Genomic DNA, 25,802 nt, shown 5'->3' with positions numbered 1-25,802 from the left:
TAGGCACAGCTGGTTCATGGGGCGTCAGAACTCACTAGTCACAGCTGGTTCATGGGGCGTCAGAACTCACTAGTCACAGCTGGTTCATGGGGCGTTAGAACTCACTAGTCACAGCTGGTTCATGGGGCGTCAGAACTCACTAGTCACAGCTGGTTCGTGGTTCATCAGAACTCACTAGACACAGCTGGTTCGTGGGGCGTCAGAACTCACTAGGCACAGCTGGTTCATGTGGTGTAGGGACACATTAGACACAGCTGGTTCATGGGGCGTCAGAACACACTAGACACAGCTGATTCATGAGGCGTCAGAACACATTAGGTATAGCTGGTTCATATGGCGTCAAGACACACTAGGCACAGCTGGTTCATGGGGAGTCAGAAAACACTAGACACAGCTGGTTCATGGGGTGTCAGAACACACTAGACACAGCTGGTTCATGGGGTGTCAGAACACACTAGACACAGCTGGTTCATGGGGTGTCAGAACACACTAGACACAGCTGGTTCATGGGGCGGCAGAACACACTAGACACAGCTGGTTCATAGGGAGTCAGAACACATTAGCTACAGCTGGTTCATGGGGCGTCAAAACACACCAGGCACAGCTGGTTCATAGGGAGTTAGAACACACTAGGCACAGCTGGTTCATGCGGAGTCAGAACACACTAGGCACAGCTGGTTCATGGTACGTTGAACACACAAGGCACAGCTGGCCCGTGGGGAGTCAGAACACAATAGGCACAGCTGGTTCATGCGACATCAGAACACACTAGGCACAGCTGGTTCATGGGGAGTCAGAACACACTAGGTACAGCTGGTTCATAGGACGTTGAACATACTAGGCACAGCTGGTCCATGGGGAGTCAGAACACACTAGGCACAGCTGGTTCATGGGACGTCTTAACACACTAGTCACAGCTGGTTCATGGGGCGTGCAAACACAGTAGGCACAGCTGGTTCATGGGGCACCTGAACACACTAGGCACAGGTAGTTCATGGGACGTCAGAACACACACTTGTCACAGCTGGTTCATGGGACGTCAGAACACACTAGGCACAGCTGGTTCATGGGGCGTCAGAACACACTAGGCTCAGCTGGTTCATTGGGCGTCAGAACACACTAGGAACAGCTGGTTCATGGGGCGTCAGACACACTAGTCAGAGCTGGTTCATTGGGCGTCAGCACACTAGGCACAGCTGGTTCATGGGGCGTCAGAACACACTAGGCACAGCTGGTTCATGGGGCGTCAGAACACACTAGGCACAGCTGGTTCATGGGGTGTCAGAACACACTAGGCACAGCTGGTTCATGGGGCATCAGAACACACTAGGCACAGCTGGTTCATATGGCGTCAGAACACACTAGGCACAGCTGGTTCATGGGGCGTCAGAACACACTAGGCACAGCTGGTTCATGGGGCGTCAGAACACACTAGGCACAGCTGGTTCATGGGGTGTCAGAACACACTAGGCACAGCTGGTTCATGGGGCATCAGAACACACTAGGCACAGCTGGTTCATATGGCGTCAGAACACACTAGGCACAGCTGGTTCATGGTGCGTCAGAACACACTAGGCACAGCTGGTTCATGGTGCGTCAGAACACACTAGGCACAGCTGGTTCATGGGGCGTCAGAACACACTAGGCACAGCTGGTTAATGGGACGTCAGAACACACTAGACACAGCTGGTTCATGGGGTGTCAGAACACACTAGACACAGCTGGTTCATGGGGCGGCAGAACACACTAGACACAGCTGGTTCATGGGGAGTCAGAACACATTAGCTACAGCTGGTTCATGGGGCGTCAAAACACACCAGGCACAGCTGGTTCATAGGGAGTTAGAACACACTAGGCACAGCTGGTTCATGCGGAGTCAGAACACACTAGGCACAGCTGGTTCATGGTACGTTGAACACACAAGGCACAGCTGGCCCGTGGGGAGTCAGAACACAATAGGCACAGCTGGTTCATGCGACATCAGAACACACTAGGCACAGCTGGTTCATGGGGAGTCAGAACACACTAGGTACAGCTGGTTCATAGGACGTTGAACATAATAGGCACAGCTGGTCCATGGGGAGTCAGAACACACTAGGCACAGCTGGTTCATGGGACGTCTTAACACACTAGTCACAGCTGGTTCATGGGGCGTGCAAACACAGTAGGCACAGCTGGTTCATAGGGCGTGCAAACACACTAGTCACAGCTGGTTCATGGGGCGTGCAAACACAGTAGGCACAGCTGGTTCATGGGGCACCTGAACACACTAGGCACAGGTAGTTCATGGGACGTCAGAACACACACTTGTCACAGCTGGTTCATGGGACGTCAGAACACACTAGGCACAGCTGGTTCATGGGGCGTCAGACAACACACTAGGCTCAGCTGGTTCATGGGGCGTCAGAACACACTAGGAACAGCTGGTTCAGGGGGCGTCAGACACACTAGTCAGAGCTGGTTCATTGGGCGTCAGCACACTAGGCACAGCTGGTTCATGGGGCGTCAGAACACACTAGGCACAGCTGGTTCATGGGGCGTCAGAACACACTAGGCACAGCTGGTTCATGGGGTGTCAGAACACACTAGGCACAGCTGGTTCATGGGGCATCAGAACACACTAGGCACAGCTGGTTCATATGGCGTCAGAACACACTAGGCACAGCTGGTTCATGGGGCGTCAGAACACACTAGGCACAGCTGGTTCATGGGGCGTCAGAACACACTAGGCACAGCTGGTTCATGGGGTGTCAGAACACACTAGGCACAGCTGGTTCATGGGGCATCAGAACACACTAGGCACAGCTGGTTCATATGGCGTCAGAACACACTAGGCACAGCTGGTTCATGGTGCGTCAGAACACACTAGGCACAGCTGGTTCATGGTGCGTCAGAACACACTAGGCACAGCTGGTTCATGGGGCGTCAGAACACACTAGGCACAGCTGGTTAATGGGACGTCAGAACACACTAGGGACAGCTGGTTTATGGGGCGTCAGAACACACTAAGGACAGCTGGTCATGGGACGTCAGAACACACTAGACACAGCTGGTTTATGGGGCGTCAGAACACACTAGACACAGCTGGTTCATGGGGCGTCAGAACACACTAGGCACAGCTGGTACATGGGGCGTCAGAACACACTAGGCACAGCTGGTTCATGAGACGTCAGAACACACTAGGTACAGCTGGTTCATGGGGCGTCTGAACACACTAGACATAGCTGGTTCATGGGACGTCAGAACACACTAGGTACAGCTGGTTCATGGGGCGTCTGAACACACTAGACATAGCTGGTTCATGGGACGTCAGAACACACTAATCGCAGCTGGTTTATGGGGCGTCAGAACACACTATGGAGAGCTGGTTCATGGGGCGTCAGAACACACTAAGTACAGCTGGTTCATGGGACGTCAGAACACACTAGACACAGCTGGTTCATATGGCGTCAGGACACACTAGGCACAGCTGGTTCATGGGGCGTCAGAACGCACTAGACACAGCTAGTTCATATGGCGTCAGGACAAACTAGGCACAGCTGGTTCATGGGGAGTCGGAACACATTAGCTACAGCTGGTTCATGGGGCGTCAAAACACACTAGGCACAGCTGGTTCATGGGGAGTCAGAACACACTAGGTACAGCCGGTTCATGGGACGTTGAACATACTAGGCACAGTTGGTCCATGGGGGGTCAGAACACACTAAGCACAGCTGGTCCATGGGGAGTCAGAACACACTAGGCACAGCTGGTTCATGGGATATCAGGACACACTAGGCACAGCTGGTTCATTGGGAGTCAGAACACACTACGTACAGCTGGTTCATGGGACGTTGAACATACTAGGCACAGCTGGTTCATGGGACGTTGAACATACTAGGCACAGCTGGTCCATGGGGAGTCAGAACACACTAGGCACAGCTGGTTCATGGGACATCAGAACACGCTAGGCACAGCTGGTTCATGGGGAGTCAATACACACTAGGTACAGCCGGTTCATGGGACGCCAGAACTCACTAGGCACAGCTGGTTCATGGGACGTCAGAACATACTAGTCACAGCTGGTTCTTGGGGCGTGCAAACACACTAGTCACAGCTGGTTCATGGGGCGTGCAAACACATTAGGCACATCTGGTTCATTGGGCGTGCAAACACACTAGTCACAGCTGGTTCATGGAGTGTGCAAACACACTAGGCACCGCTGGTTCATGGGGCGTCCGAACACACTAGGCACAGCTGGTTCATGGGACTTCAGAACACACTAGTCACAGCTGGTTCATGGGGAACCTGAACACACTAGGCACAGCTGGTTCATAGGGCGTCAGAACACACTAGGCACAGCTGGTTAATGGAGCGTCAGAACACACTAGGCACAGCTGGTTCATGGGATGTCAGAACACAATAGTCACAGCTGGTTAATGGAGCGTCAGAACACAGTAGTCACAGCTGGTTCATGGGACGTCAGAACACACTAGGCACAGCTGGTTCATGGGACGTCAGAACACACTAGGCACAGCTGGTTTATGGTGCATCAGAACACACTAGACACAGCTGGTTCATAAGGCGTCAGAACACACTAGTCAGAGCTGGTTCATGGGGCGTCAGAACACACTAGGCACAGCTGGTTCATGGTGCATCAGAACACACTAGACACAGCTGGTTCATAAGGCGTCAGAACACACTAGTCAGAGCTGGTTCATGGGGCGTCAGAACACACTAGTCAGAACTGGTTCATGGTGCCTCAGAACACACTAGGCACAGCTGGTTCATGGGGCGTCAGAACACACTATGCTCAGCTGGTTCATGGGGCGTCAGAACACACTAGGCACAGCTGGTTCATGGGGTGTCAGAACACACTAGGCACAGCTGGTTCATGGGGTGTCAGAACACACTAGTCAGAACTGGTTCATGGGGTGTCAGAACACACTAGGCACAGCTGGTTCATGGGGCGCCAGAACACACTAGGTACAGCTGGTTCATGGGACGTCAGAACACACTAGGTACAGCTGGTTCATTGGGCGTCAGAACACACTAGACATAGCTGGTTCATGGGACGTCAGAACACACTAGGTACAGCTGGTTAATGGGACGTCAGAACACACTAGACACAGCTGGTTCATGGGGCGTCAGTACACACTAGGTACAGCTGGTTCATGGGGCGTCAAAACACCCCAGACACAGCTGGTTCATGGGGCGTCAGAACACACTAGGCACAGCCGGTTCATTAGGCGTCAGAACACACTAGGCACAGCTGGTTCTTGGGGTATTATAAGACACTATGCAGAGCTAGATCATGGGGTATCCGAACACACTAGGCACAGCTGGTTCTTGGTTCATCAGAACTCACTAGGCACAGCTGGTTCATGCGGCGACAGAATTCACTAGGCACAGCTGGTTCATGTGTTATGACACATTAGACACAGCTGGTTCATGGGGCGTCAGAACACACTAGTCACAGCTGGTTCATGAGGCGTCAGACCACCTAGGTACAACTGGTTCATGGGGCGTCAGGACACACTAGGTTCATGTGGTGTAGGGACACACTAGGCACAACCAATACAGTTGCCACACTCTGCTCCTGCACAACAACAATGGTCTTGGGACTCTCACCACTCGACCAGCGAGGCCCGGAGCCAGGAGCAACACTCAGCTCCTGCACAACAACAATGGTCTTGGGACTCTCACCACTCGACCAGCGAGGCCCGGAGCCAGGAGCAACACTCAGCTCCTGCACAACAACAATGGTCTTGGGACTCTCACCACTCGACCAGCGAGGCCCGGAGCCAGGAGCAACACTCAGCTCCTGCACAACAACAATGGTCTTGGGACTTGTGGTGTTTGTGTGTTACTGAGGAAGTCTTGGTTGTAGGGTTGATGTAAAGTCATGACTTGGTTACTGACTTTAATACTTAATATGATTACATGACTAGTAGCTACCAAGCTTGGCGGGCGTCCTGTACGCTCTATTGTTTACCTCCTCCTGGCGTCTCAGCCGCCGCACATAGAAAACGGATGGTACCATTTTCTGTGAACATGACATCCCTCCTTTTCTTTAAAAAGAATGAATACAGGATGTCTACCATGCTTGTAGCACAAAGCAAAGTTATTGACACAAAGTAAGTTATTACCATATCAAGAGATACTGCATACATTTAACATTAATTAAGCACACAAAGAATTTAAACAACTTAATCTTTTCCACAAAGGATTTCAATGTTAAAAATACATATGCAATGTTAAACAAACATGAAAGAAACTGTAATACAAAGTTACAAAATATTGAATGAGATATCTGCATTATTCAAACAATATTAAATTTAATTTAGCACAATAAGTAAATACTTTTCATTACATAGGAACACAATTAATCATCAAATCGTGTAGGGCGTTTAACATGACGTTTAGGACGAGAGTCCTTAAATGCAATAACATCCCTTGGTGAATTGTTTGTCGGGTTATAACTATTTTTTTCTTTTTCTTTTGCACGACTTTGCACTTCATCATTTTCTACACTAGTTGGAATCACTTTGAAATAGGCCATATTACGTGTTATACTATGATCTCTATTACTAGCTGTTACCATAGTTCCTTTTACACTAATCACTTTATATGGTTTTGTATCATACGGCATATCTAGCTTTCCCTCTTTTTTCTTTTTAACGAGAACAGTATCTCCAACCTTTATGAATTGTTCCTTTGCACGTTGATCATGAGCAATTTTCATTTTGCCCTTGGCTAGTGCATCCTTCTGAGCGAGACGTTTATCCGTTACCTCGGCTGGCATGACGGGTAGTGCGATTCTCATAGGACGTCCAAATAAAAGTTCGCCAGGCGACTTGCCCAGTGTTCCATGTGGTGTTGCACGGTAGTTCCTGAGAAAAGCATACATAGCTTGTTTCCAGGATCGTCCTTCGGCATGAGCACAGCGTACCGCTTTCATGAGAGGTTGCATGAATCTCTCAACTTCACCATTTGCTTGAGGATGTAGTGGCATCACACGGCGGTGTTTGAATCCAATATGCTCAGCAAAGTTGACAAAGTCTTGTCTATTGAATGGCGGTCCATTGTCCGTCTTGACAACTTCAGGAATGCCAAAGTTTGAAAAGATCTTGTCAAGTTTCGGGATGACGGCCTTTGCAGATGTGGAATTGATGATTTCTACTTCTGGATAACGTGAGTGATCATCAATGACTACCATCAAGTACTCTCCAGTTGGTAGTGGTCCGCAGAAGTCCATCGATACTTCCGTCCATGGTGCAGCAGGTAGTGGTGAAGGTTGTAGAGGTGTTGGTCTTGAAGTATCCACTGCAGCTTGGCAAGGGACACAGGCATCATGCATATCCTTTGCTTGACGATCAATGCCAGGAAACCACACCTTTTCTCGTAGCAGCTGTTTGGTCCTAACAAGACCTTGGTGTCCTTGATGTGCAAGCTTCAGAGCACGTTGCTGGAGAACAGCTGGAATAACGATACGAGTACCTCGCAGCACAGTGTCGCGTTGTTGCGTAACACTTAATTCTGTCTGGATGCGTTCAAGTGCTTTGAATGCATCTTGGTCAACTCCTGAGGGTGGGATGCGTGGAAACTTTTTCTTAGTCAATGCATCCACTGTTGCTTGCAGAGTTGGGTCCTCTAGGGTTGCAGTACGGATTTCATCAAGAGTAAGAGCCTTAGGGACTGCATCACAGGTTACAGAGTGTACATATTCCTCGGCAACTTGCTGATGCTTGGTGATGGTGAAACTGTTTGCAGGATGTCGACTGATGTAATCAGCGGGATTGCCTGCACCCGGCTTGTATTTCACCGTAAAGTTGTATGGTTGCAGACGAAGAGCCCATCTCTCAATGCGAGCTGGTGGTTTGGACTTTGGATTATTGAAGATGGTCTCCAACGGTTTGTGGTCAGTGACCATCGTGGTGAAGGGTGCACCAAGCAGATACACATTGAAGTGTTCACAGCCCCATACAAGAGCAAGAGCTTCCTTCTCTGTCTGACTGTATCGTTGCTCAACATCTGTGAGAGAACGACTGGCGTAGGCAATTACTACTCGGGAATCTGGTTGACCAGGTTTGTGTTGGGCTAAAACAGCACCTAAACCAACAGGACTAGCATCCACCGTTAATTCAGTGTCCATTGATGGATCAAAGTATGCAGCAGTCGCATTCTCTACTAGTGCATCTTTCACAGCATCAAATGCATTTTGTTCGATATTGCTCCAGTACCATGATGCATTTTTCTTCAGGAGCTCACGTAGAGGCTTTGTAATGGTAGCAAAATCTGGAATGAAGCGAGAACAGTAGTTTGCCATTCCCAGAAAACTATGTACTTCAGTGGACGTTGAAGGAGGTGCAGCATTCTTGATATCTGCAACTTTCTTAGGATCTGGAGACAGACCTTTGTCACTAAGTACATGTCCAAAGAATTCAATTTTATGTTGATTGAACTCACACTTTGCTCGGCTTAGCGTCAAATTCTTTTCTCGTAAGCGTTGCAATGTTGCACGAAGAGCTTTGTCGTGTTCAGCTTGGGTACGGCCATAAACAATGATGTCATCAGACATGTTGTCAGCATTAGGTATATCTTGCAATACCTGGCTGATGATGTGCTGGAATACCTCGGCAGCACTGTTGATACCAAAACTCAGGCGCTTGTACCTATACAGACCTCGATGTGTCGTAAACGTTGTGATGAAGCGACTCTCATCATCAAGTTCAAGCTGATGATAGCCCTTGTTTAAATCTAACTTGCTGAATATAGTTGCACCATTCAAGCGGTAGATCATATCATCTACAGTCGGTGTAGGATGGCGTTCACGCATTATTGCCTTGTTGGGAACACGCATGTCCACACAAATGCGTATCTCATCTGGATTCTTCGGCTTTGGTGGAGTGACAATTGGGCTTACCCATGGTGTTGGGCCTGTTACTGGTTCAATGATATCTAGTTCCATCAGCCTATCCAGTTCGGCATCGACTTTCTTGCGAGTATGGAATGGTTGTCGGCGATGTGGTTGGGCAACTGGAATTACATCTGGGTTGATATGCAGATGTACTTTGCTATCAGTATAACAACCTATGGATTTAAATCGATCAGAAAATTCAGCAACAATACCATCAACATTGTTTGCAGATTCCACTGCTACAGCATTAGAAAGCTGAAGTAGCCCCAATTTGGTTGAAGTCTTGTAACTGAGTAAAGACTCCTTTGCATTCCTAACAACATGGAATGTAGTAGTGAGCATTGCATTCTTTGACTTAATCTCTGCTCTCTGCAGTGAAAGTTCCAATCACTGGCAAGGCTACCTTTGAAGCATAGGCAGTGGCTTTGCCATTATAGTTCTCAAGCTTTGGGAACTGTTTTTTAAATTTCTCATAGTGACATTCAGCAATGGTGTCAATGTTTGATCCAGTGTCAATGAGAACCTTGAGACAAATACCAGCAATGTATACACATGTCTCTGGGTTGTTTGGAAGATCATTCCATTCTGTGATTGCTTGTACTCCATAAGTATAATCACATTCACTGTCATCTGAGACTGGTTGTAATGAAATGTTGTCTTGTACATTATTAACATTCTGGATATGAGGTGCAATATTGTGTTTACCACCTCGACCCCTATGACCTGATCCTCGTACAGTGCTTTTATTCATTGACTGTGGTTTCTTTAGTGCAGAACGACACATAGCACCAAAATGACCTAGTTTTCCACACTCATAGCACTTCTTACCTTGAGCAGGACAAACATTATCTTGGTGTGGGTAGTCTCCTCCACAATTGTAACATTTATTGTTGACACCCTCTGATGTGAGTCGTTGTGACTGCTTGAGCCTTGTTCCATGACCCCAGTTGTGACGTGGTTCTCGGCTAAATTTACTGTTAGGTTTGGCATGATATCTTCTTTGATTACGATGTCCTCCCTGAACCTTACGTACCTCATCACTGTTAGTAACAGTGGCAGAACCGTTGTTGGCACTGCACTCCATGACACGAGCATCACGTGCAGCATCTTCCATTCGACGAGCAATATCCAGTATCTTGGTAAGAGAACTGTCATCATCAACAAGTTCTAGAGCTCTTCGACGGAGACGTGTAGATGTGCATGTTTCAATTATTTGCTGTTTGATTTCTTTGTCAACATCAGCAAACTCACAATGGGCTGCTAAACCCTGCAGACGTGTGTGGTATTGATCCACAGTTTCATTAGAGAGTTGTTTTGCTCTCCTGAAATGCATAATTTCCATTGCAGTATTTTGCCTTGGTTTGAAATGTTCAGTTAATTTGGCTTTGGCAGTGTCATAATCTTTGGCACCACCAGTGTCTTTCAGTGTGTCAAAGATGTCACAAACTCTATCACTTGCATAATGAAGTAGAAAGGCATGTTTTCTTTCAGCACTTTTGATGTCAGAAACTATCAACAAATTTTCAAACCTTTTAAGCCATTTGACCCACCTCTGTGACAGGTTTGTCTGGTCACAGTCAGGATCAAATGCAGGAAACTGAGGTATATTTGCCATTTTTACTGAATAAATGTAACTTATCACTTAAATGTTCCTCAGAATATTAAACACTTACTGCACTGTATATGTTAGTCAAGAATTCACTGTAATTACTTTAATTTTATTTACCATTTTCTGTGAACATGACAGGACTCTCACCACTCGACCAGCGAGGCCCGGAGCCAGGAGTAACACTCAGCTCCTGCACAACAACAATGGTCTTGGGACTCTCACCACTCGACCAGCGGAGCCCGGAGCCAGGAGTAACACTCAGCTCCTGCACAACAACAATGGTCTTGGGACTCTCACCACTCGACCAGCGAGGCCCGGAGCCAGGAGCAACACCAATACTTATTCCTGTATAAATTCGTCTGGATGTTGCTGGAATGTTGGGAACACGTTAAGGACAACATTAACATAATCTGGAGTGACTTTTGTCTTGTATGTTTAACTAAGAACATTGTTCATGATAATGTGGCGGCAGCAGATTGTAGCGACCAGCAACTGTTATCATGAGATACTGATGATAACAGCAGATAACTGTGGCGCTGCAACACTGCCTGTGTCAGTGATAACGGACCAGGTGTAGCCAGCACCAGTACTGGTGTTGACTTAGTTAACTTGTGAGTGATTACTAGTGAGGCTCTGTTGACCTGTGTTGATGACTAGTGGGGCTCTGTTGACCTGTGTTGATGACTAGTGAGGCTCTGTTGACCTTTGTTGATGAGTAGTGAGGCTCTGTTGACCTGTGTTGATGACTAGTGAGGCTCTGTTGACCTGTGTTGATGACTAGTGAGGCTCTGTTGACCTGTGTTGATGACTAGTGAGGCTCTATTGACCTGTGTTAATGACTAGTGAGGCTCTGTTGACCTGTGATGATGACTAGTGAGGCTCTGTTGACCTGTGATGATGACTAGTGAGGCTCTATTGACCTGTGTTGATGACTAGTGAGGCTCTGTTGACCTTTGTTGATGAGTAGTGAGGCTCTGTTGACCTGTGTTGATGACTAGTGAGGCTCTATTTACCTGTGTTGATGACTAGTGAGGCTCTGTTGACCTGTGTTGATGACTAGTGAGGCTCTGTTGACCTGTGTTGATGACTTGTGAGGCTCTGTTGACCTGTGTTGATGACTAGTGAGGCTCTGTTGACCTGTGTTGATGACTAGTGAGGCTCTGTTGACCTGTGTTGATGACTAGTGAGGCTCTGTTTACCTGTGTTGTGTGACTAGTGAGGCTCTGTTGACCTGTGTTGATGACTAGTGAGGCTCTGTTGACCTGTGTTGATGACTAGTGAGGCTCTGTTGACCTGTGTTGATGACTAGTGAGGCTCTGTTGACCTGTGTTGATGACTAGTGAGGCTCTGTTGACCTGTGTTGATGACTAGTGAGGCTCTGTTGACCTGTGTTGATGACTTGTGATGCTTTGTTGACTTGTGATGATGACTAGTGAGGCTCTGTTGACCTGTGTTGATGACTAGTGAGGCTCTGTTGACCTGTGATGATGACTTGTGATGCTTTGTTGACCTGTGTTGATGACTTGTGATGCTTTGTTGACCTGTGTTGATGACTAGTGAGGCTCTGTTGACCTGTGTTGATGACAGGTCGACAGGAGCAGGTTGGCTATGTTGACCCGAACTGTGGGAAATTTTTGCCCACCATATCTAATAATCATCTAAGAAATGTATAATTTCTATATTATTTCTAAATCATATCAAAATCATATCAAAATCATATTAGAATCATAATAGATTCCTTATACAGCTTGATCCTAGATGACAATGTCACTATGATCACGTACGCTACAGGGCCCTATTGATGCCTATGTGACTTTGTGCATGATCTCTCAAGGATCCAGAAGCTTCTAGAAGGATCTGTTAATTAAAAAACTATTGGAACATTGATTCAATATCCGGTAGGGGATAAAATCGAATCCTTAATAAAAATCAGTGGTACTATCAAGTACTACTTATAATCTTTATATCCTATATCTAATTATATTATAATCACATCTTATCTCAATCATAAGTCTAGACTGTAAAAATAATCAATCAATATTCATAGAAGGCTACCGTGCTCAGGGAGCATGGGGGGGGGGGGGCGATGGCTGGGAGAAGGGCCCAGGACACACCCCGCGGCACTACCCGTTTGTTGACAAAACAGTGAACAGTGACGGATCCTTAGCGAACATTATTTGGCTTAGGACACCTTATCTAGTTATCTTTATCACCAGTGAATACTCTCTAGAACTGGGGGAGTACCTGGACAATATTTACTAGGAAAATCCCTAGAACATTTATATCTATAAGTGTAGAGCGGAGCACACAGTGACTTGGCTCCACCTTCACCATCAACTATCATTCTTCTGCAACTGCAGGGACAAACACGTAGCAACGCTACCAGATCATCATACAGCAAAGCTGTGATATAAAATATTGTGCCTAAACTCAACAAGAGAAAGTTAATCAGTCTGGCACACTGTCAGACAGGCACTCCGACTGGCAGAGAAGTATATTGAAGGTTATTTTGGTATATGATTGGCCAATTGTATGCTTGTGTGACTTTAATATTCTATAAATCTGTGTGTCGGTTAAAAAGCGAGGCAACGCCTCATTTTTCAGTAAGTTTATTAAAATTGTAGTGTAGCTGTGAATCTTTATCCAAGCACTAGACCTCACGAGTCTCCATTGTGTCAGAAAAGGATTCAACTGCAATAAGTAAATAAAACCTCATAAGTGTCCGTGGTGTTGGAAGAGATTCAGTCAAGCTGATTGTAACTTATTCTAATAAATTGAATATAAATACATTGCATATATACTTGAATATATAAATTAAGTTAACAATTGCTTGCTTAGTTATTTTTAAGTTATCATATAAGTTCATTTAATTGAATATAATTTTGTGCTTGGTAACAGTACATTTAAAGTCATTTATTATACTTTTACAATTTAATTTGTTGTTTATAGTATAAGAATATATTGGCTGTTAATAGTTATGGTGCTAGGCTAGACGATGTACATGTTTAAATCCCTGATTTAAACAGAGCCAGTGTTCAGTCATATAACTGAATTTATCAAATCTTAACCTTCTATAAAATACAAGCTGATGTGAGATCCCTGTCTACAGGTGGACTGGAACTTCTATCAACTAATTCATTCACCCCACCTGCCCCTTACAGCCCACAATCTGTCATTAGGAAAAGAGGAGCTAGGATTTACATCCCTAGCTAGAGATTTTAGTTGAATTAATTTACAGACAGTAATTTTTTAATATTTAGTTCATTACAAGTCTCTGGTAGTCTCCTCTAATACCAATCCCAGCAGGTTTTTCCCACACAAACATCAGCAGGAGAAGACTGTTGATCCCCTGAAGATCGTCAGAGACAGTGAACGGAGTGATCCTGGCGTCTTACTGACAGTAGTTGTCAGGAGATGGACCACGCTGGGGCCAAGAGACGCCACACTGACAGCAGTAGTCAGGAGATGGACCACGCTGGGGCCACCAGACGCCACACTGACAGTAGTTGTCAGGAGATGGGCCACACTGGGGCCACCAGACGCCACACTGACAGCAGTAGTCAGGAGATGGACCACGCTGGGGCCACCAGACGCCACACTGACAGCAGTAGTCAGGAGATGGACCACGCTGGGGCCACCAGACGCCACACTGACAGCAGTAGTCAGGAGATGGACCACACTGGGGCCACCAGACGCCACACTGACAGCAGTAGTCAGGAGATGGACCACACTGGGGCCACCAGACGCCACACTGACAGCAGTAGTCAGAAGATGGACCACACTGGGGCCACCAGACGCCACACTGACAGCAGTAGTCAGAAGATGGACCACACTGGGGCCACCAGACGCCACAAGGCCACACAGGTAAGTAACTCTCAGCTCTCACTACACTTTCCTCACTATTCATACAGTAGTTAATGTATTTTCATCAAATGTCATACAGGAAATAGGTCATATTTATTTATAATTATGTAAAAAACAAATCAATTTCTAATACGTATAAATGCTATAATACTGTAAACTTGTCACCAAGACAATGGTGACAACTTTGCAGTTACACCACTAACTGCTAATTACACCACTAACGTGTCACCAAGACAACCGCTAATTACACCACTAACGTGTCACCAAGACAACCGCTAATTAGTCCACTTACGTATCACCAAGACATTAGTAGTAATAAATCTCTCTCAATACTTCCTGTAATATATTTGTAAACAATCCTATTTCTCAAATATGTTTGCATTATAATATTATTCACACACACATACAACACGTCACTTCTCTAGTAACTCGACACTTGACAGGTTAGAGCTGTCACTTCTGACAGATTACACATTCGTAACCTCATTGGATCTCAAGACAGAGCAGAGTCGTTGCGAGGTAATACCCTAATGATGCGAGGTTGAGTGATTACTGCTCAACCAAACTATGTGCACGTTTAAAATAATCCGGGATTAGTACTGACTGTAATATCACACTTGTCACGCCCTTGCGCTCCTGTCGTTGATGGTTTCTGGGTGGCAGGTAGACTGAAGGTTTGAGCGAGGGAACCCAGTACAGTATTCCTCAAGGCTCGAATAAGGTTTAACCTCCAGCTCTCCAGATGACAGATGATAATTCTCGGTGTTCTGTGTTATGAGTATGAGTCACTGAGGGTAACCCTTCACTTAAACAATAATACCCTACATATAATCAACCTATATGTGCCACAGAGTAAACTTGACCTTGACACACTAACTGAATTTACTAATGAATAACCTACCCTGCTGGTCGGTGACCTTAATGCCAGGCACCCACACTTTGGTGCTAACTGTCATCAGCCCAATGTTAGAAACTGTCACTCTATGTTAGAGGAAGTGAAAACCTCATGGTCCTGGGAGATGACCAGCCAACTCACCTTAGAGGAGGAAGATTAGACTATGCTTTCTTGCTGAATGTACAGGACACGGATGCCAGTACACACATTGTACACAGTTTATGTGCACGAAATGGGTTGAAGACTACTTTACAGGGAGGAAAGCCAAGGTTTGCTTCAATGGAGCAGTCTCAAGAACAATGAATTGCCTTGGGGGACTCCCCCAAGGCGGAGTCATAAGTCACACTATTCAATGTACTTATGAACGCCATTGCAAATATTGATTTTCCGGAAGGGACGCAATAAGTGGGATATGCAGATGATGTCCTAATACAAGCCCACCCCTTGGGAAAAATTAAACAGTCCATTGAACCCCATGGAAGGAAATGTATTGAGCTCTGTTTCACTCTCTCCACAAACAAGACTCATAACAAGCGGGGGGCAAATGAAGAACTACAAATTATTGGTGTAACAATTGAATGGTTGACAACTACAGGTACCTTGGTGTCACTGTCGGCTCTCACAAGGGGAAGAAAGAGGAGCTCAACCAACTCATATATGCAAATGGACATAGAGCCTCTATTGTCGTCCTTAAAATGATGTACACGGCCTATGTGCACTCCATCATAGACTATGCCGCACCAGTTTTATGAACCTTCTCCCATAGCGATATGAATAGGCTTGAAAGCATTCAAAATGAAGTCATGACACTCATTCTTGGAGTTCCAAGAACTGTCAAATCGTCTAATCTACGCGGGGAGCTGTCCCTCCCCTGTGTTTAAAAGCAGAATTAAGGAACTGAATGCTAAGCTTGCAATTAAGATAGCCAGAGATCCCTATTACAATGATGTTGCCAAGAAAAATCTAAGTTCTGTGCTACTTCCAGAGGGAAACAGGAGAAGCAAAAAATGTCATCACAGATCAGTCTACTACCTAGTAGAACTTCACATGCTTGAGCAAGCCCGTGAGCTCCTCCCTGTAGAGAGGTTACCTCCCTGGGAGGATAACTCATGCAGGATTGTCATCAATGAAATGGCAACGAAAAAATACAACATGATACCACAAGAAATGAGGCACAAGTATCTCGGGGAAATTTATAAAGAATCCGGAGATGTACTGGATCAAATCTACACAGATGGGTTATCTAATCCTGTCAATGGCAGGACTGGTGCAGCATACACTGTAAATAGGAATAATACCTGTTACAGCCACAATGGGTCGCAAACGGGTTCTTTTCTGGTGGTACTAAAGTTCTGGTATCCGGCCCCAAGTTAGTAGTGGCTTTCAAGGAGTGAGATCGGTAATGCAAGTAAAACACAAAGAAGGGGGGGAGGGTTGCATTAAATACGACACTTCATCAATTATCTATAAATTCATTATCACTTTCCCATCACCGCATATATATTCCTAAAAGAAATATTACTACACTTAATATGTACACAAGTGTCTCTCTCATTGGACATTGAGCATCGAATAGTGCTTAATCGATGCAGTCTTGTCAGCTACCGTGTTTCCTCAACACATAGTACCGTTCTCAACCAGTACTGGGAAACACCAACGAATCTACCCTGGCCACCGGCCAGCCAAAACACAGTCTCACTATGTGCTCTCTCGTGAACGCCCACAATCACAGTCCAGCCTGGTGCTGGCAGATACCATGAGCCTCGCGCTGCTGGGCCACTTCACTTACAAATACTAGGGTAGCGACCCCTGGCAGGAGCTTCTTGCAACTCGCTGGTTGCACTCCTCAGTCGCACCTTAACTGTCAGTCGACTCTTCCGTTAGCCAGTCCCGGGTACGCCGAATTCCGTCACTGCCATTTCACAGGCAGACAGTAGAACACCTCACAGTTCTTCTCCGGTGGCGGCTCACTGCTTCCGTAAAGCAGAATGGAGTAGAGAGACATTGGCTGCCCTGGGTAGACTGACTGTCCTCGTACCACAGCAGCCCTACGTCGACTCTGTGGATACAGACACGTCATCAGTACACTGGTCAGTACATGGAGACACTAGTAAACAACACTTACTGACTTAGACATAGACACCCAACTCCTCCTATAATAGATGGCGCTGATTTTCTAGGCGGCACCTCACCAGAGGTCAGCACCAGCTACCCCTCTAGCTAACTAGGACAGGAATCTAGCGCCTCTTGCTGGTATGATCCTGTCACCACTAGATGGCGTCGTCCAATTTGTGGGGGTTTCGGGAGTGGACTCACAGATGGCATTGACGTCACTACTCCGTGCTCTGACGATGGAATTGGGTTCGTAACAATACCTTTCAACGCAGAAATGAAGTGAAAGCACATATTGGGAACTATGCCTCTTCAACGCAAGCGGAGCTAACTGCCATTGTTATGGCGTTAAGATTCCTTGATCAAAACACTAATGGCGCAGTGATTTGCACTGATTTAAAAGCAGTGTCACAAATCCTAAGTAAAAATCGGGCAGAAAATCTTGTGATAGTCGCTGAAATTAAGAGAGCTGTGAGGGTACTAATCAACCAGGGAAGAGTTGTCAAGTTTCTATGGATCCCCTCCCATGTTGGAATATGTGAAAATAAACGGGCAGATATGCTGGCTGCTGAAGGTGCTGAAGGAGACCATATTGAATTCTTCATACCCAAGACTTCAACAAATTTGAGGTATTGTCAGACAACATCACCGTGACAAGGTAATTGAGGAAAGGAGGATAGAAGCACAAATCAGTGAATTTGTACGTTGGTACAATATGGTTGCGGCTGGCAATCCCAATCATTATGGACGAAGAGGAGGTGGCCGTGGGAGAGAATCAGTAATAGCGAGAATCCATCTTGGATATAAATATCCATGGAGATTCGGAATGGAAACAACAGATGAGCAGCGGAGTTGCAGAATCTGTGATGAGAGTGACGGACACCGCCTTGACCACTACCTGAGAGAATGTGAACACCTGAGAGACATTAGAAATATGTGTACCATAATAAATCCCACATTGTTTGAGTTAGAAAAACACTATTTGTGAAATATTAATACTGTTCTTAAAAGATTTCCCCCATTTTGTATCTGCAAGATAACGTAAGATTTTAAGGGTTGACAGATGTTAATCTTGTTTGAGGAGCTGTTCACTTGAGACAGTTAAGCAAGTCCCAGCTGTGTATGGGTACAAGTACAAAATACAAAATACAAAATACAAATATTTATTCAGTTAAAGTACATACATAGATACAAAACGTTGATGGATTTATAGATAGAGCTAGTACATACAATGCCTAAAGCCACTATTACGCAATGTGTTTCGGGCAGGAAAAACACTAAGACTAAAACTTAATACTAATTGAGATCAAAGTATAAATTGTGTTGAGAACAAAAATAAGAAAATAAGGTCAGGATTGACATTACAGTTCAGCGTTTGTCTCTTTTACTCTGACGGGGTGAGATAGCTGATAGAGAAACTAGTGCAATACCTTCTGTGGTTGATTGTACAATAAACCCTTGAACTGTATGTTTAACACATCTCTAACCCTGTCCAAGGAGGACAGAAGAAAATGTATATATGCTGGTTAGTATTGTAAATGTGTGGCCACGTCTGTGGTAGAAAATAATAATAATAAAAAAAAAAGTTCAGCGTTTTATATATATAAATTACACATGAGAGGATGTGCAGTGACTTAATATCTAACATACTCAGAGATTTGAGTAGGGGTACCGAGTGATGTCTGGGGCCAGAGTTGGATATTGTCCTAATAGCAGCTTTGTGTTGAGTAACTAGAGGACGTAAATGATTTTGGGTAGTAGAACCCCAAGCACAAATACCATAGTTGAGATAAGGAAAGATAAGAGAGTAATAGAGCATCACCAGGGCAGGGCGAAGTACATAATATCTGATCTTAGAAAGAATGCCAACAGTTTTTGAAACTTTTTTATATATATTTTGAATGACAGGAGAAGGAGTTTACACACACTCTCACCCTGAGTGAGTTTACACTCACTCTCACCCTGAGTGAGTTAACACTCTCTCTCACTTGAGTGGGTTTACACACACTCACCCTGAGTGAGTTTACACTCACTCTCACCCTGAGTGAGTTAACACTCTCTCTCACTTGAGTGGGTTTACACACACTCACCCTGAGTGGGTTTACACACACTCTCACCCTGAGTGAGTTTACACACACTCTCACCATAAGTGGGTTTACACACACTCGCACCATAAGTGGGTTTACACACACTCTCACCATAAGTGGGTTTACACACACTCTCACCATAAGTGGACTTACACACACTCTCACCCTGAAAGGGTTTACACACTCATCCTGAGTGGCTTTACACACACTCTCACTCTGAGTGGGTTTACACACACTCTCACCCTGAAAGGGTTTACACACTCATCCTGAGTGTCTTTACACACACTCTCACCCTGAGTGGGTTTACACATTCTCTCTCTCTCACCCTGAGTGTTTACACACACTCTCACCTTGAGTGGGTTTACACTCACTCTGAGTGGGTTTACACACACTCTCACCCTGAGTGCTACAGGTGACTCCTTACCTAAGAGATCGTCACACTGATCCCAACGTGGTTTACAACACTTGGTCTGGCTTGTCCTAGACCAAGGGTTTACAACACGTGGTCTTGCTTGTCTAGACCTGGGGTTTACAACACGTGGTCTGGCTTCTCCTAGACCTAGGTTTACAACACGTGGTCTGGCTTGTCCTAGACCTTGGTTTACAACTCGTGGTCTGGTTTGTCCGAGACCTGGCTTTACAACACGTGGTCTGGATTGTCCGAGACCTGGGTTTACAACACGTGGTTTGGATTGTCCTAGACCTGGGTTTACAACACCGTAGTCTGGCTTGTCGTAGACCACGGTTTACAACACGTGATCTAACTTGTCCTTGACATGGGTTTACATCACGTGGTCTAGCTTGGATTAGTCCTGGGTTTACATCACGTGGTCTAGCTTGTCCTAGTCCTGGGTTTACACCACCGTTTTCTGGCTTGTCGCAAACCTGGCTTTACAACACGTGATCTGGCTTGTCCTACATCTGGGTTTACAACACGTGGTCTGGTTGGTCCTAGACCTGGGTTTACAACATGTGATCTGGCTTGTCCTAGACCTGGGTTTACAACACGTTGTCTGGTTAGTTCTAGACCAGGGATTACAAAACGTGGTATGGCTTGTTCTAGATCTGGGTTTACAACACGTGGTCTAGCTAATCTTTAACCTGGGTTTACAACACGTGGTCTGGCTTGTCCTAAAGCTGGGATTAAAACACGTGGTCTGGTTTGTCCAAGATCTGGGTTTACAACATGTGGTCTGGCTAGTCCTTGACCTGGGTTTACAACACGTGGTCTGGTTGGTTTTCAACCTGGGTTTACAACACGTGGTCTGGCTAATCTTTAACCTGTGTTTACAACCAGTGGTCAATCTCGTCCAATAAAAAGGTTTACAGCACGTGGTGTGGCGGGTCCTAGACCTGGGTTTACAACATCGTGGTCCGGTTTGTCCTAGACCTGAATTTACAACACGTGGTCTGGCTTGTCCCAGACCTGGGTTTACAGAACGTGGTCTGTCTAGTCCTACACCTGGGTTTACTACACCGTGGTCCGGTTTGTCCTAGATCTGAGTTTACAACACGTGGTCTGGCTAGCCCTTAACCTGGGTTTACAACACGTAGTCCGGCTTGTCCTAGACCTGAATTTAGAACCCGTGGTCTGGCTCGTCCGCGACAATGGTTTACAGCACGTGGTCTGGTGGGTCCTAGACTTGGGTTTACAACACGTGATCTGGGTTGTCCTAGACCTAGGTTTGCAACACGTGGTCTGGCTAGTCCAAGACCTGGGTATACAACACGTGGTCTGGCTTGTCCCAGACCTGGGTTTACAACACGTGGTCTGGCTTGTCCTAGAGCTGGGTTTACCACACGTGGTCTGGCTTGTCCTAGATCTGGGTTTACAACACGTGGTCTGGCTAGTCATAGAACTGGGTTTACAACACGTTTCTGGCAAGTCCTAGACCTGGGTTTACAACACCTGGTCTGGCTTGTTCTAGACCCGGGTTTACAACACGTGGTCTGGCTTGTTCTAGACCTGGGTTTACAACACGTAGTCTGGCTAGTCCTTAACCTGGGTTTACAACACGTGTTCTGGCTAGTCCTAGACGTGGGTTTACAATACGAGGTCTGGCTTGTTGTAGACCTGGGTTTACAACACGTGGCCAGGCTTGTCCTAGTGCTGGGTTTACAACACGTGGTCTGGCTTGTCCTAGACCTTAGTTTACAACACGTGGTCTGCTTAGTCCTAGACCTGGGTTTACAACACGTGGTCTGGCTTGTCCTGGAGCTGGGTTTACAACATGTGGTCAGGCTTGTCCTTGACCTGCATTTACAACTCGTGGTCTGGCTTGTCGTAGACAATAGTTTAAATCACGTGGTCTTGCGGGTCCTAGACCTTGCTTTATTGCACGTGGTCTGGTGGGTCCTAGACATGGGTTTACCACTCGTGGTCTAGAAGGTCCTAGACCATGGTTTACAACACGTGGACTGGGATCTTTTTGACCTGGTTTTGCAACACGTGGTCTGGTTTGTCCCAGACATGGGTTTGCAACACGTGGTCTGCCTAGTCCTAGACCTTGGTTTACAACACGTGGTCTGGCTTGTCCTAGACCTGAGTTTATAACACGTGGTCTGGCTTGGCTAGAGCTGGGATGACAACACGTGATCTGGCTTGTCCTAGACCTGGGTTTACAACACGTGGTCTGGCTTGTTCTAGGCCTGGGTTTACAACACATGGTCTGGCTAGTCCTAGACCTGGGTTCACAAAACGTGGTCTAGCTTGTCGTAGAGCTGGGTTTACAACACATGGTCTGGCTTGTCCTAGACAATGGTTTACAACACGTTGTCTGGCGGGTCCTACACCTGGGTTTACAGCATGTGGCCTGGTGGGTCCTAGACCTGGGTTTACAACACGTGGTCTAGCAGGTCCTAAACCATGGTTTGCAACATGTGGTCTGGCTCGTCCTAGACCTGGGTTTACAACACGTGGTCAGGCTTGTCCCAGACCTGGGTTTACAACTCGTTGTCTGCCTAGTCATAGACCTGGGTTTACAACACTTGGTTTGGTTTGTCGTAGACCTCGGTTTACAACACGTGGTCTGGCTTGTTCTAGACCTGGGTTTACAACACATGGTCTGGCTTGTCCTAGACCTAGGTTTACAACACGTGGTCTCGCTTGTTCTCGAGCTGGGTTTACAACATGTGGTCTGCCTTGTTCAATACCTGGGTTTACAACACGTGGTCTGGCTCGTCCTAGACAATAGTTTACAGCACGTTGTCTGGCGGGTCCTAGACCTGGGTTTACAACACGTGGTCTGGTGGGTCCAAGACCTGGGTTTACAACAGGTAGTCTGGCTAGTACTAGACCTGAGTTTACAACACGTAGTCGGGCTTCTCCTAAATCTGGGTTTACAACACGTGGTCTTGCTTGTCCAAGAGCTGGGTTTACAACACGTGGTCTAGGATGTCGTAGAGCATGGTTTACAACACGTGGACTGGGATGTCCTTGACCTGGGTTTGCAACACGTGGTCTGGTTTGTCCCAGACATGGGTTTACAACACGTGGTCTGGCTTGCCTAGAGCTGGGATAACAACACGTTATCTGGCTTGTCCTAGTCCTGGGTTTACAACACGTGGTCTGGCTTGTTCTAGACCTGGGTTTACAACACATGGTCTGGCTAGTCCTAGATTTGGGTTCACAAAACGTACTTTAGCTTGTCGTAAGGCTGGGTTTACAACACGTGGTCTGGCTTGACATAGAGCTGGGTTTACAACACGTGGAATGGCTTGTCCTTGACCTGGGTTTACAACACGTGATCTCGCTTGTTCTCGAGCTGGGTTTACAACACGTGGTCTGCCTTGTTCAATACATAGGTTTACAACACGTGGTCTGTCTCGTCGTAGACAATGGTTTACAGCACGTTGTCTGGCGGGTTCTAGACTTGGGTTTACAGCACGTGGTCTGGTGGGTCCTAGACCTGAGTTTACCACTCATGTTCTTGCTTGTCCTAGACCATAGCTTGCAACACGTGATCTGGCTTGTTCTAGACCTGGGTTTACAACACGTGGTCTAGCTAGTCATAGACCTGGGTTTACAACACGTGGTCTGGCTAGTCCTTGACCTGGGTTTACAACACGTGGTCTGGCTGGTTTTAGACCTAGGTTTACAACACGTGGTCTGGCTAGTGCTTAACCTTGGTTTACAACCCGTGGTCTGGCTAGTCCTAGACCTTGGTTTAATACACGTGGTCTGGCTTGTCCTAGATCTGGGTTTACAACTCGGGTCCTTGCTTGTCCTAGACATTAGTTTACAACACGTGATCTGGCTAGTCCTAGACCATTGTTTACAACATGTGGTCTGGCTTGTCGTAGACCTTGGTTTACAACACGTGGTCTGGCTTGTCCCAGACCTGGGTTTACAAAAAGTGGTCTGGCTTGTCCTAGACCTGGGTTTACAACACGTGGTCTGGCTTGTTCTAGAACTGGGTTTACAACACATGGTCTGGCTAGTCCTAGACCTGGGTTTACAGCATGTGGTCTAATGGGTCCTAGACCTAGGTTTATAACATGTTGTCTGGCTTGTCGTTGCCCTGGGTTTACAATACGTGGTCTGGCTTGTCCTACACATGGGTTTACAACTTGTGTCCTTGCTTGTTTTAGCCCATAGTTTACAACACGTGATCTGGCTAGTCCTAGACCTGGGTTTACAACATGTGGTCGGGCTTGTCGTAGACCTTGGTTTACAACATGTTGTCTGGCTAGTCCTAGACCTGGGTTTAAGACACGTGGTCTGGCTTGTCCTAGACCTGGGTTTACAACACGTGGTCTGGCTTCTCCTAAATCTGGGTTTACAACACGTGGTCTGGCTTGTCCTTAACCTGGGTTTACAACACGATGTCTGGGTCGTCCTAGAAAATGGTTTACAGCACGTGGTCTGGTGGGTCCTAAACCTGAGTTTACAACTCGTGTTCTTGCTTGTCCTAGACCATAGCTTTAAACACGTGATCTGGCTTGTTCTAGACCTGGGTTTACAACACGTGTTCTGGCTAGAACTAGACCTAAGTTTACAACCCGTGGTCTGGCTTGTCCTAGAGCTGGGATTAAAACACGTGGTCTGGTTTATCCTAGACCTGGGTTTATAACATGATGTCTGGCTCATCCTTGAAAGTGGTTTACAGCACGTGGTCTGGTGGGTCATAGACCTGAGTTTACAACTCGTGTTCCTGCTTGTCCTAGACCATAGTTTACAACACGTGATCTGGCTAGTCCTAGACATGGGTTTACATGTGGGGTGGCTATTTCTAGAACTGGGTTTACATGTGGTCTGGCTTTTCCTTGACCTGGGTTTACAACACGTGATCTTGCTTGTTCAAGAGCTGGGTTTACAACACGTGGTTTGGCTCGTCCTAGACAATGGTTTACAGCACGTGGTCTGGCGGGTCCAAGACCTGGGTTTACAACACGTGGTCTGGTGGGTCCTAGACCTGGGTTTACAACACGTGGTCTAGCAGATCCTAGACCGTGGTTTGCAACACGTCGTCTGGCTCGTCCTAGACCTGGGTTTACAACACGTGGTCTGGCTGGTCCTAGACCTGGGTTTACAACACGTGGTCAGGCTTGTCTCAGACCTGGGTTTACTAATCGTGGTCTGCCTGGCCAAAGACGTGTTGTAAACCCAGGTTACGGACTAGCCAGACGATATGTTGTATACCATGGTCTGGGACGAGTAAGAACACGAGTTGTAAATCCCAGGTTTAGGACAAGCCAGACACGAGTTCTAAATCCCAGGTTTAGGACAAGCCAGACACGAGGTGTAAACCCAGATTTAGGACAAGCCAGATCACGTGTTGTAAGACCAGGTCAAAGCCAACCCAAACCATATGTTGTAAACCAAGGTCTACGACAAGCCAGACCACATGTTGTAAACCCTGGTCTCGGACCAGTTAGATCACGTGTTGTAAACCATGGTCTAGGACAAGCCAGACAACGAGTTGTAAACCAAGGTCTACGACAAGCCAGGTCTCTTGTTGTAAACCAAGGTCTAGGATTAGCCAGAAAACCAAGGTCCAGAACAAGATAGACCACGTGTTGTAAACTCAGGTCTAGTACTAGCCAGACCACGGGTTGTAAACCCATGTCTAGGACGATCCAGACCACGTATTTCAAACCAAATTCAAAGAACAGCCAGACCAGATCTGGGAGTAGGCAGACCACCTGGGATTACAAAAAGTGATCTGGCTTGTTCTAGACCTGGGTTTACAGCACGTGGTCTGGCTAGTCCTTAACCAGGGTTTACAGCACGATTTCTGGCTAGTTCTAGACCTGGTTTTACAACTCGTGGTCTGGCTAGTCCTAGACCTGGGTTTACAACACGTGGTCTGGCTTGTCTTAGAGCTGGGATTAAAA

General features: G+C 46.5%; 1 protein-coding gene across 1 annotated transcript in view; it reads left to right on the top strand.

Annotated features, from left to right (window-relative positions):
• The first annotated feature begins 10,992 nt into the window (after positions 1-10,992).
• Positions 10,993-25,802, top strand: part of LOC138352226 (uncharacterized) — a 106,487-nt gene continuing 91,677 nt past the window's right edge. The window contains exons 1-2 of the mRNA XM_069304513.1: positions 10,993-11,119; positions 13,618-14,372. Of these exons, the coding sequence (XP_069160614.1) occupies positions 13,923-14,372 (450 nt within the window). The 5' untranslated portion in view covers positions 10,993-11,119; positions 13,618-13,922. The remainder of the gene's footprint in view (positions 11,120-13,617; positions 14,373-25,802) is intronic.

This window comes from Procambarus clarkii, chromosome 5 (genome assembly GCF_040958095.1).
Source record: "Procambarus clarkii isolate CNS0578487 chromosome 5, FALCON_Pclarkii_2.0, whole genome shotgun sequence".
Taxonomy (NCBI): domain Eukaryota; kingdom Metazoa; phylum Arthropoda; class Malacostraca; order Decapoda; family Cambaridae; genus Procambarus; species Procambarus clarkii.
This window is presented reverse-complemented; position numbering and strand designations above follow the sequence as displayed.